At 25.7% G+C, this 13,961-nt stretch overlaps 1 protein-coding gene across 14 annotated transcripts in view; it reads left to right on the top strand.

The window, feature by feature from the left end:
- LOC103572619 (WD repeat-containing protein 48 homolog) overlaps positions 1 to 13,961 on the top strand; it is a 73,599-nt gene that overhangs the window by 38,680 nt on the left and 20,958 nt on the right. For 6 of the 14 annotated variants that reach the window (XM_053739274.1, XM_053739278.1, XM_053739284.1 and 3 more), the window contains exons 2-3: positions 815 to 877; positions 8,059 to 8,085. In XM_053739274.1, coding sequence (XP_053595249.1) covers positions 815 to 877; positions 8,059 to 8,085 — 90 coding nt within the window. The remainder of the gene's footprint in view (positions 1 to 814; positions 878 to 8,058; positions 8,086 to 13,961) is intronic. The other 8 variants (XM_053739275.1, XM_053739277.1, XM_053739283.1 and 5 more) reach the window with 3 other exon arrangements.

Raw genomic sequence — 13,961 nt, 5'->3', positions numbered from 1 at the left:
AATTACGTAATTAATTTTTTTATATATTTAATACAAATACAAATTCGTTTTTAACTGATCTCATTTGCCGTAAAAGTAATTTCCCAAGGCTCGATTTCCCAGACAATATTCTACGTCATAGTCCCTATAGAATTTTACGGGTTATTTTTGCCCATGGAAATTTTCCGTCAGAACCTTTGACTTTCTGAAAAAATTATGAAAAAAATTTTTTGCTGCTTTTAAAAAAAGTGAAAATTACAGAAAATATTTAAATAGAGAAAATTAATCATGTTTCTTTCTTGTCATTGGATAAAAAATAATATTTTATATTACTTAATACTATATGTAAGAACACGTGTTATCAAGTGTAAATCAGAATTAATATTAATTAGAATAATGGAATATAATTAAAAATTAACGATTATAGAAGATAATAAAATACGTCACCTCATCTCACTTATCTCAGTTGCAAGACTCAAGTCATCTCACTATTATACCATCACTCGCACCTAAAACTTGTGATAGTCGCTATTAAATATTCCTCTCTACTCAGTATTTACTCAGATAATTGTCGATATAAATTAAGAATGGAAATTCTCCGGCTACCACGTAATACTTTCGTCTACTAGTTTTTTTTTTTTTTTTTATATTCATTTATTCATCATCTCATCTCTCGTATCATCCTTTTATATAATAATTCATCCCGAATCCTTCGAAATATTTTTATTAATCATTTTTCCCATTCCATTAATAAATAATTAATTTCTTTCCTTTTAATAATTAATTAATTAATTAATCATTAATCTAAAAGTTTTTATTTATTTTTATGTTATAGCAGCATTTTCCACAGCCGCCGAAGATGTGGAAAATGGAGTTAAGTCTCAAGATAACAAAACGGGTAAGTCTTTCTTTCAATTAATCATTCATTAATAACTTAATTAACATTTTATAATTTATTTAAAAAATATCTCAACACCAGACGTCGCTCTACGTCACGAATTTTCTAAAAAAAATTTCATGTACCGAATTTCGACTCTATAAATTTCTACCTTACCAACCTTAGGCAATTTTCACCCCGTCTTTACCGACGACCGCTCAAAAAATTGATCACTTCCGTTGTTATTGTCAGTGATAACGTATTTCCTACAGGTTTCGACGTTACCAGTTGTGGTAACTGCAGAAATTTCTGTCTTACCGACCGATGAATTTTTTTTATTTATCAGATAATTAATTTTTTTTTTTTTAACTGTAGTAATAAATGTCATTTATGTAATTACGTACATATGAATATATATAGATTATATAACTATTCTTTTTTAGTACAAAATGATTTATTGAAATGTTCGATGATGAAATATTTAATTTAAAATTATCACTTTCAATTGTCCTTTGACCTTTTTTTATATTAAAAGGTTATAAGATTCACTTACACAGCTGCTACTTATTCAAATATTTTTTTCAATATTGATAATAAAAATATTAATTATTATCATTCTGTAATATTTGAATTAATTCATTAATTAATTAATGAATAATCAAGTAAATGAGGAAAAATTTTTCCTTATCAAAATTTGAAAGTAGAAATTATCGAAATTTTGAAAAAATTGAATGGAGTTTAAATAAAATTTAAAAATAATTATGTATCAGCGTAGAGTTGAAAAGTGATTGAGAGATAAGGCTACGTGGCTATGAAATAAAACTGTAGTTTTATATTTGAATAGGCTTTGAATTATTTTTTGAATAGACTGGTGTAAGTAAACTTGTGAAAAAAATTACCATTTGAAATATTAGTAGCATGTGTTGGTTGTGAGATTTAAGCTGTGAGAAATGACTTGAACCATAACGGTTGGCCTCCAAGTTGGAGCCGCTTAGCAACAAAGTTGACCCAACAAATGGGTATAGTCTGGCCAACGTCCTTTCTGGAAACTGAATAACCGTCTTTATAATCTCTGATCATGCGCCTTTTTATTTAAATTTCTGTAAATATTAAAGAAGTATCTTTTTTACTTCTTACTCTTCGTTTGTTAGTAATAAAATTTTTAGATTACAATTCTCTATTTCACACTTTACTTCCGCGTTCATGCTTTTGTGACATTTATCATTTTTATACACAAAGAATTCATTCAATGAATTTTTTTTCTGCTAATAGAAAATTAAACCTCTTATTTATCAATTTTTTGTCCGTAAAAGTTGATAGTTATCAATTTTTTATGCAAAATTTTATTGGAAAATAGGGAAAGATGACCCGTGAAAAAAATTTCTATAGTGCGACTTGGCCATAAAATTTTTGTCAGGTAATTTGAGACCCACTGAAAAAATTCAAATTTTCTGTATTAAAAAAAAAAAATTTTCAAATTCCTAGTGGTCCAAAATCCCATGGCATTGTTCGGTTTTGCAGCCCAAGAAAAATTTATTGCGCAATTTTGCTCCTTCTAATTTTTATTTATAAAAGTTGACCTCCAATATTTCGAATTTTTTTCCAAAAATTTAACAGAAAATTTAATTAAAAAAAAAAAAAACAAATTTTTGAAATCATAAAATGCATTAATGAGAAAATTATGAACCTGACGTTAGCAGACAGTCAACAAATTTTGTATTTTTTTCGACAAATCGATTATGAATAAAAAAAAAAAAAATTAAAAATTTGCACATGTGGAAAATTAAAAAAGCTACAGGTGTATTTTTTTACATATTTTTTTTTTGTAATTTATGATTTTTTAAAAAATTCAAAAATAATCAGACGTCGGCCAACTTCAGTATAGAAAATGAACTTCATTTCCAAAAACCGATTGATAAATTAAAATTAAAATCCATGTGGTTTTATTTTCTTGCGTTACAAATAAAAATTTAAGTTTACGCGGTGAAATTACGTCAGAATATAAAATATTAAGCCCACAACAGGACTCACCTGACACTATTTCTTACTATTACAGTAATTTTGTAATTTTCCAATGCCAAACACGCAGACAATATGAAGTAGTTTCAGCTAGGCTTGATGCCAATTTTCGGAAACTATAATCCAATATACAGAACAGTCTTTTCTCACGTGATTCCCAAAAAAATAATAAATCATTATAATTTATCTTCACTAAAAATTTCAAAAATAAATATTCTCTATGACCGACTTAAATAATTAGTTTTAAAATAGAAATTACCATAAAATTAATTATCAATAATTAAAATCTAAATAAAAAAAATTTTCAAAAATGAAAATATCTAGTACCGATAACTAGAAAAAAATTTTTCAAATTAATTATTGATAATTAAAATAAATTTTTCATTCGAAAATTTTTTTCTTAATTAAAAATAAAAATGACTGATAAGTAGCTTGAGTTTAAAAATAAATAATAAAATTGGAAACAGTTATAAATTTGAATAAATGTTTAAGTCATTTAAATATTTTTGGTATTTATCCAAAATAAATTTAATTATTTTATTTGCAATGACGTTGCCAATGTCAATGTCGTAGATATTTGTCGTCGTTGGATATTGTCGTCGTTTTTATGACATCACTCTAAATACCGAGACATATATATGACAATATATATATATATTTATGTGGATATTTTTTAAGTAATTGAATTAACGTGATCACCGCGTGCTTGTGATTATAAACTGGCTTTACATTTATTTGGGGCATAGTTAAGCTTTGTACAATTAAATACAAGCACGCAATTAAAATAATAATAATAATTACTCCCACAATGCAGTTTTATCGAGCGGCGTTTAAATTTTAGCGGTCAGGGAAAAACCGAAAAAAAAAAAAACGTTGACCGATTAATTATATTGTGGCCGTCTTTATTCTACGGTTTTAGAGCTTATTACTTTTTAACGATCCATGTTATTTATTTTGTAATCACTATTTTATATTTTTTTAACTATTTGGCCAAGTTCAATGTATAAGGCTGGACTCGCGATCGAAAATAACCTTGAACTAGCAACAAATCGAGTGGTCAATCTAAAAAATTTATTTCTCGCATGTTTGATTTATTTAATCAATTTATTGCGATTGACTTTGTTTTATTGTTTAAATATTTATTCAAGCTGGTACTTCATTTTTATTCTAGTATTTGTTTTATTTTATTAATGTTTTTAAAAAAAATTTTATTGACTTTTTCATTAATTTTTTTTTCTTGTAATTGTATCTTAAAGTAGATAAAAAAATATATTAAAAGCTATCATATCACAAATTTATATAAAAGTGAATTATATATATCAACACTTTTTTTTTTTTAAATTATGTATTTTTGAAAATTGTGACTTAAATATCGATTTTTGAGTAAAAAGCAATCAGAGCTTTTTTTTAGAGAATTTTATAAGCTACAAAAAACATTCAGACAATTTTTTTGATACATCAATACTTTAAGCGCAATATTTAATTTAAAAATTATTACAATCATTCAAATTTGACAGCTTACAAAAAAAAAAATTTCTCAAAGCTCCTAGCGCTTTAAATATCCATCTTAGACGCAAAGTCACTAATACTTTTTTTATGTAAAATTTAAAGAGCTACAAAAAAAGTATTTATGACTTTTTCGATAATTTGAATATTTAAGCCAGTAAATGAATTTGAAACCCTGAAATCCAAAATAAACAAAATTTTTATTTCAAATTTATTAATATTATTATTATTATTATTATTATTATTAAATTTTTATTGATTTCCTCAATCTATCGAATAATCATAACAATAATAACAATAAAAAAAATTTAACTCCCACTGTTTAATTACACCTTATAAAATGTTTTGCCCACGAGCATATCATGCTCTTACGTCAACACGACTACGTGATTACAGTTTCTAACCGTCAAGTATATTATGCGAATATGAATATGATACTCAGCAAAAATAATAACTAATTTAAAAAAAAAAAATAATTAACACAATTTTTTAACATACATTTATATATATAATACATAAATCAATTATACATATATTTAAATATATTTTTTTAAAATCACATGTTATCATTATTCATCATATAAAATATTATTAAATCATCAGATCATCCAGCAAAAAAAAAAGTTTTTACTAAAATTTTTTTTTCCTTCCATGAAAAATTTTTTCAGTAAAAAATTTTCAAAATTTCATGTTTTATTGAAATCGAATTTTATTCCTGCGCGAATTTCAATAATAGTCTTCTGAGTCTAAAAAAAAATTTAAGCAATTTTCTAAACGTTGCATTACCGACCCATGCTTAAAAAATATATGATAATTTTTTTGTAACAAAAAAATTATTAAACTTTGTACATTATATTGATTGTAAAATGTGTACTAATCGTTCCGTAAAACATTGATATGGTTTGAAGTTTTATATATACTTACAATAAGTTATATATATATATATATAAAGGGATACGTCAGCAGTTGATTGCATTATCGACAGTAACATGAAGTCACGACTAGATAAATACAAGACACGTGCACTTCAACCATGCAACTAATAAACATTAATTGCTTCTCAACCGATAAAGGATTATAACTTATTTTATTTTCAATCGCTTATAATTTATTTCTCTATATTTACATAGTTACGTATAATTATTTATAAAAATAAGTTTAATATTAATAATTAATAGATTCCTAGCATAGTTAATACGAAATGTATATAAATTACGTTATTTTGTTTATATGATTAAATGAAATACGTATGAGTAATGTCATATATTATTTAAGTATCGCATTTTTAATGAATATGTAAAGACAGACAACCTGATTCAACTCGGTAAATTGACCACTTTATACTAGGTCTGATGACAAACTCACGTTGACTAATTTTCCGTACACGTCACTCTTCAATTTATTTATTTTTTTTTTGCATAAGGAATGTATGCACGGGTTATTTGCTGATAATGATAATTGATAAATAATCAATTGTTCATTACCTCAAACTATAAATAATTACCGGAAAAAGTCCGTTGGCTAATTGTGCACACCTCCAGAGTTTTATTGACGCGCGGGTTTTTTCGGGTTTTCCTTAATATCGGGGAGCTCGGATGTCAATTTTGTTTTTGGGTTCAGGTAAAATTTCCTTATCGTACCTGATTTGGGGAAATTTGATAATTTTTTTTTTTTTTTTTTTTTTTTTATAACCGGAAGCGAAAAAAATTTTTTATGATATTAATTTTTGTAAATCATGAGGCCACTTTATTTATATTGATATTGAATATATTTTAAATTCGATATATAATTAAAAAAAAAAAGTCAGCAAAAATAAAAATAAATTTTTCCGAAATTTTTTTTTTAATTTTGGACCCCTAAGAAATTGGTGTAGTTTTTTTTCTTTTGAGAATAAGTCAAGACAATATTAATGTTTTTTGTTCATTATGATGTCCTTTAGTAGGAGAAACCCTAAAAAGTCCTGAGAAAAATTTATTTTTCGAATCCAGACCCATATGAAGATATATGAGGATAAATGAGGATTAATTAAGATGATTATTTATGAAGAGAAGCCTGTAACTTTGCTTCTGTTGGGAATAACTCAACACAATATAAACGTTTTTTGTTCATTATGATGTCCTGTAGTAAGAGAAGCCCAAAGAAGTCCTAAAAAAAATTTATTTTTCAAATCCAGACCCATATGAGGGGAAATGTAGATGACTATGAAGAGTGGTCCTTAACTTTGCTCCTGTTGGGAAAAACTCAACACAATATTAACATTTTTTGTTCATTACCATGCCCTTTAGTAGATAAAAATTTAAAACCTCTAGAAAAAAATTTATTTTTTAAGTAATCAACGTCGGTCAGATACGGACACATGTCACTAGTATTTTTTAAGTAAATACATCATCTAAATACAAATACACCCATACAATACAACACTCTTAAAACGAGCAGTCGAGAACAAGTCTAGTGGGGGAACTGAAATTCTAAAAAAAATTTTCCCTGCCTCTAGACGAGGCTTATGATGGACAGTCACAAACCGACTGTATAAATAAAAAAAAATTTACAAATCATAGACTAAAAATAAAAAAAATTCCATGTCAATGCGTATAAATTAATAAAAATAAAATACATGAAATAATTCCATTACAACTGATAGCAGCGAAAGGTCACGATAAAATATTTTTCCATTTTTAGAACCCTGTTGACGGGGTGTCCGTTATCACCCGATGAAAACTGGTAAACATTTCCCCATGTCTTCGTGTGTGGTAATAAAAACATATCATACATCTCGTGATACAATTATCACAATTAAAAAAAAAAAAATAAATAAGAGTATTACAATTCTGGTTGAACTATTGAATATTGAAATACAATATTAACCAGATAAACAAGTCAATTGGATATTACTGATCATAAACTAATTTGCGTCACAATATTTTCAGACGACTTTGAGAGGTCTCGTTAAAACCACATAAATTAACACCACTGATAATTGTTTATAAATAAAATATATAGATATATATATGTATACATAGTTTCCATCTACCCTGGACTACTAAATAATATTTATGGTTTAATAATAACCATAAACTAAATAAATATTTTGAATACTCAATGGTTTGTGTAGTGGATCAACTTGTTGTATTCAAATATAAACTCGATCTAGGTCGGATTCAAAAATAGTAATTTAGCATTTGCAAGTAGACGTGCAAGCCCTTGTGACGCACAACCAAATTTTTTTTTTTTTTACTTAACTATTATTTAATTGTTTATTTATAGGATTTTTTTTACGCAGGATTTTTTTACTACTCCGACTATTGTAGTCGATTGTCATTATGTATATGTATGTATATATATACGTATATGTATGTATATATATACGAATATTGATCGGTATAAATAGTAACAGTTAACTCTTGACGAATAAATAATTTAATTGTGTCACTATAAATAAAGTCACTAAAAATGTGCGGTGTCTCGATATAGACACAATAACACACACGATCGATTATACATTTTCCTTGAACTTGTGCTTTATAACTTAAGGCTATTATATGACCAGGGTTTCGTTTTGTTTAACTCGGAAAATATATTCTCCTGTTGATGTTTTTTTTTTTTTTTTTATTTTTTAGTTACAAATTTTATTTTATTTTTTGTTAACTAACAGTAGCATTTTTTTTGCACTGTTGCAGATTCACCACAATCTTCTTCACATCTTGGTGAGTTTTATTTTTTGTTTATTTCCCATTTTTATTTTAATTCGAGGTAAATTTGCCATTTTTTATCTTTTTTTAATTTTGCCGCGTAAACTATGAGAGTTAAAAAAAAATTTATTAAGACCTTTTTTGTAGAAAATTTAATTCTCTACAAAATCGTTCCTTATCATTTTTGCTGTATCTTTAATATTTTAGCCAGAATTTAAATTCAAAATGACGTAAATTAATTAACTAATTTTTTTTTATCTAAAAAATTTATTTTTACTTTTAAAAATTTCTAACATCTAAACTATTGGGTTTAGATAAAAATTTATGGACATCTTTTTTGTAGAAAATTTAATAATCTACAAAATTTATTCTTATCACTTTTATCATATCTTCGATAGTTTCGCCAGAATTTGAATTAATTACCAAATATTTTTTATGAAAGTAAAATTCCCTCAAATTTTTTTTTATCCAACAGTTGAGCCGCAATTAAAATCAAATAAAAAATCCTGATAACTATTAACTTATGAACCTCAATAGAAAAAAAAAATTATTAATCAATGCAAATTAAAAATAATTATTACAGTATACAATTGGCATTGACACGTGCGTTAATTGATAACCCAGAAGTTTTTACTATCCCGATACCGATAGCGACATTAATTTATTAAAAGTAATTTAATTATACATCTATCATACTTGGTAGGCTCGATCATGACCATCAGCATCATCACCATCAACACACATGATTGCATCAATTTCTTGCAGCAATGCACCTAAACCAGCTTTTAAAATTACGTTTACCACAATAACAATAACTATAAATAATGTGGCAATGCAGTTTCTATCTTCTAAAGAGACGCAGGGAAGAATGTTTGTTTCATATAAATTTATGTCAGCCTTGAGTTAAACGTCTCAATAAATTATGTAATAATTTACATTTTACATTTAATAAATTAATTTTTATTACGCTGCATAAAATTAGTAGTGAATTCAAATTTTATTCAAATCTGAATTTCGTTCCTTCGAGATCTGGAGTCAAAAAATTTACTCTGCACTGGAGTAAATGGGAGTTTGTTTTTTCAGCGGAGTCATTTTTGAGTAATCCGGAATTCGCTTCGCATTGACGCCAATTTGACTCTGCGTTAATTCTGGTAATTTTTTACAGTATAGTATTATTATTTGAAATTATATTGAATGAAATATATAACTTTGAATATCGATTACTTAACTTTTTGAAGACGACAATGATGGTGTTAATGATGATGATGATGATGATGATGATGCAACAACATAATCATAAGGAATGAAAAATGAACAAGAGTTTAGTTAACCTAAATTTAAAATTTCTCTTTGTCTATTAGCTTGTCTCTATTGGCATATTCTTCCTTCTATGATTATACTTTAGATCAAATCTAAATGCGACATACTTTTTATATCGAGGTCGGCCCAATTATAAATATTGTATAAGTCATTAATATTAATGTCAATATTAATAGGGTAAAGGAACCATTTTTGCTCAGCTTTGGACACTCGAAAATTTAAATAAAATACTTTTTAAAATACGCTGTGACGTAATTTATTTTTTAAATGTGTTAGACATTTTTATTACACTATAACAGTGTAATTTTTTTTAATTAATTAAAGTACACAATTAAGTGTCCAAAGACAGTGACCATTTTACCCATTGTTCAAGCATCTGGGGCAAAATGGACCTATTGGAATATTTAATAAAAATTTTTATTATTTTTTTGTAAATTTTTTAGGAGTCCCATTTTACCCCAGATACTTTGAAATATTATCGGACAAAAGGGTAGAATTGGCGCCAAGTTTATTATTCAAACTGTAAAAAAACGCGGTACGAAAATTGGCCAATTTAGGCCACCAAAAATTTAAAAAAAAATTTTGTGATTCGAAATTAGGCTCAAAAATTTTGTTAAATATTAATAGGGTAAAGGAACCATTTTTGCTCAGCTTTGGACACTCGAAAATTTAAATAAAATACTTTTTAGAATACGCTGTGACGTAATTTATTTTTTAAATGTGTTAGACATTTTTATTACACTATAACAGTGTCATTTTTTTTAATTAATTAAAGTACACAATTAAGTGTCCAAAGACAGTGACCATTTTACCCATTGTTCAAGCATCTGGGGCAAAATGGACCTATTGGAATATTTAATAAAAATTTTTATTATTTTTTTGTAAATTTTTTAGGAGTCCCATTTTACCCCAGATACTTTGAAATATTATCGGACAAAAGGGTAAAATTGGCGCCAAGTTTATTATTCAAACTGTAAAAAAACGCGGTACGAAAATTGGCCAATTTAGGCCACCAAAAATTTAAAAAAAATTTTGTCATTCGAAATTAGGCTCAAAAATTTTGTCAAATAGATTTTCTAGGGAAAAAAAGTCACACTATTTTTTTTTTTTTTCGAGGGTCCTTTTTGCCTCTATTTTCTCTACAATAATTAAAATCCTGTGTTCCGGCCTTCACAATCTATTTGCGAATATGGTATTGAGATTAATTAATTTTGATGAGAACAGTTCGAAGTAAATTTGATAGATAAGTTAAATTATCCAGACATGACGATGTGAAATGTGATCTTGGACGCTGATGGACAAGGTTCGCTATTAGTATGAAAATATATACATATATACACACTATATTATACGTCATGTATGTTGTATTAAATCAGTGAGCATATTCGAGTTTAACATTAGTTTGAAATTTAAGAGGTCATTGAAGACTTTAGACTACGAGCTCATTTATCTCTGTCTGTCAAGACACGTGTATACGTTTCCGTATTTAGATATGAATTGAACAAGGTCTGTCTAGGTTTTTTTACTCTTATAAAAATATATTTTTAAACTCATTATTTTATTCAACATTTGAATTTTCAAATTTTCAAATTTTGACTTTGAAAATTTTTTCCTTTTTTGTAAAAAATTTAAATTTTAATAAAAAAGATTCCAATGAATTTTATCATATCTCAAAAACTTGACTTGTAATCTTCGATTTAAATGACACGAAATTTTTGAAAATTTATCACAAAAACTAAAAATAATTGAATTTTAAAATTCGTAAATTATTTTTAAAATATTTAACATACTTTTATTTATTTAAATATAAACACGTCATTAATCGGCAAATTATAAAAATAAAAATGTACTTGAAAGTCAGTAGAAAAATTTTTCAATCAAATTCGCGAGTTAAAAATATTTTTCTGGCGCAAAAAAAAATGTAAGTAGAACACACAGTTACGTCATTAATCTCAGCTGTGACGTAATTGTTTACGCGACAGAAATTTTTATCACCCGATGAGACATTGGTGAATCAACTACGCTCCAGTGAATATTCCAATATTTTTATATACATTTATAAACCTCTAACACCATCAAAAGGTCAATCAACTAAATGATATAATCATTATCAAATTGAATTTTATACTCGATTTGCTCTAAACTCCATTCAATTTTTTATAGAGTTCATGAACAAAAAAAAAAAATTTCAATATTTAATGTCGTAACTTTTACGTCATCCTATGAAATTTTATTTTGAATAAAAAAAAAAAATTAAAGTATCTAAAATGTATGACAAAATGAATAAAAGTGAATAATTGTTTGTATAAATTTCTATGACGTCTTATAATGAAAAATATGTTTACATTCACTATAAAAAAATTTACGTCATTTATTTATCGAGAGCGATTTAATTGTTTTAATTAGTTTGTCAAGTTCAGTGTTAATGATAATTTTTAAAATAATACATCTGTGACAGGTAATTGTATCCTTGTTCAATGACACTCATTATCTGCTGGTACAAAAAATAACTTTATTATTAATTACATAAAAATGCTTCTGTTATAATTTTAATGCCATATTTGCCAGCTTGCTCATAACAAAGAAAATTTTTTCATGTATTTTCAAAATTTTACTTTTATAAAGATTATATTTACTAAATTTTGTAAAAAAAATTTTATTTTTTTAATATTCCAAAATAACTTTTGTGAATATAATTGAGCATTATTTTGAATTTTTTTGTTGAATTTTTTCGAAAATTTCATCAAATTTATTAAATATCCGGAAAATTTATTTTTTCATCTTTTTTAGAGGGTACTCATTTTACCCGCAAAAATTAATTTTTTTTTAACAGTAACAGAATTTTCTGTTTACTTGAATATCATTAAAAAAAAAAAAAAAAAAAAAAACAATTTTGAGTATTTGAGTCCTTGGAAATTTAGTATTTCCGTAAGTACCCCGTTTTGGCCCCCACCCCCACCCCTCTCCTATATATATATATATATATATATATATATATATATATATATATATATATATATATATATATATATATATGATTGACTACCAACTTTAGTTATAAAAAATATTAACGAAATAAAAATTAAACTTAATAGGTTTTTTGAACTTCCGTTAAATTTTATCATAAAAAGTTGATAAAAATGAATATAAAATTTTTTTTTTTTTTCATTACCGAGAACAGAATAAGGAATGTAGTTTTTATTATTTTGTATTTTAGAAAATGAATAGTGGGAATTTTAGTAAAAAAAAAAAAAAAAAAAGTAATAATCTTCGGACTATCAGGGAAACCCCCCAGCACTTAAATGAATAATAATAATAAAAGCCTCTTATAAAAAAAATATATAATTTTAAAAATAAATAAATTGATTTCCTGTTGACATGCAACATTTACCATCAAGTTCATACAGCTAATGTCCTTTACCTTTCATTCAAGTAGAATGACTTGACATCTTTATAAAAAAATATAATTATTATTATTAAAAAAAAAAATTTCAATAATAATAGAGACGTTAACCCAATGATAATTAAAACAAAGATCGCAAGTCTCATCTTCTTTTGTTAAACTTGAATTTTGAGACTCACTTTCACGCGCTTTTTTTTTTAAATTTTGTCAACTAAACTTTGAATAAAAAGTCCTCAGAAAAAAGTAAAAAATATTGAGGTGACATGAAATCGCGGGCGCATAAAACAATTCCATGTAAGGTTATCAAATAAATAAATATAAAAATATATAAATAGTGAATATTTATAAATAAATAGTCGCCTTGATGTTAAATATGAAAAGAAAATGCAAACTGGTAAGTACAGTTTGTACGTTATTGCGCCACAAAATAAGTAAAGCCATTGAACCGGTTAGCCTTTAGCCATCGGTGCTGTCAAGAGATCGGAATTTAAATCAAAGATTTTAATTTTATTTATTAACAGGATCATTGAACGATCTGTAGAAACTCTGATTAAATACTTGTTTTTATTATTAATTTTATTTATTTTTTAAGTACTCAGATACTTTGACCTGTAATTTTTTAGTATTTTTATTTCGATTCATTTTTTTTTTTTTTTTTTTTTTTAAGAGATAAATATTATATAGTTCATTTTTTAAATGATAACAATTGTATTGTGACGTGCAGCACGTGGTAAAAAAATGTATGCATTAAATGCGTCACGTTTGAAATATAATGAGACAAGGTCGGATTAATTAGAAAATGTTTTTTTTTTGTAATTAACCACCGGTACGTTATCGCGTCGCCATTTACTGCTTTAATTTTTTTTACATTTTAAAATTGACATTGAAAAGTTGTTGGTAAAAAATGAAAATTTCGGCTGAACTATTGCAGATATCACAAAAATGTATAAGACCAATTTTGTAGCTTATTAAATTCTGTACAAAAAAGGTCTCATTACATTTTTACGTAAATCTAATTACTTTGGAGTAATTGCAATGTGAAGTAAAAAAAAATAAATTTGAATATTTTATTTTTAAATTACGTTATCTCATTGGTTTATTCTATTTATAAATTTGAAATTATCAAAGATCCGCGAATGTTTCGAATGTTTCTTATAGTAAATTAAAT

Source organism: Microplitis demolitor, chromosome 5, assembly GCF_026212275.2.
Source record: "Microplitis demolitor isolate Queensland-Clemson2020A chromosome 5, iyMicDemo2.1a, whole genome shotgun sequence".
Taxonomy (NCBI): Eukaryota; Metazoa; Arthropoda; class Insecta; order Hymenoptera; family Braconidae; genus Microplitis; species Microplitis demolitor.
This window is presented reverse-complemented; position numbering and strand designations above follow the sequence as displayed.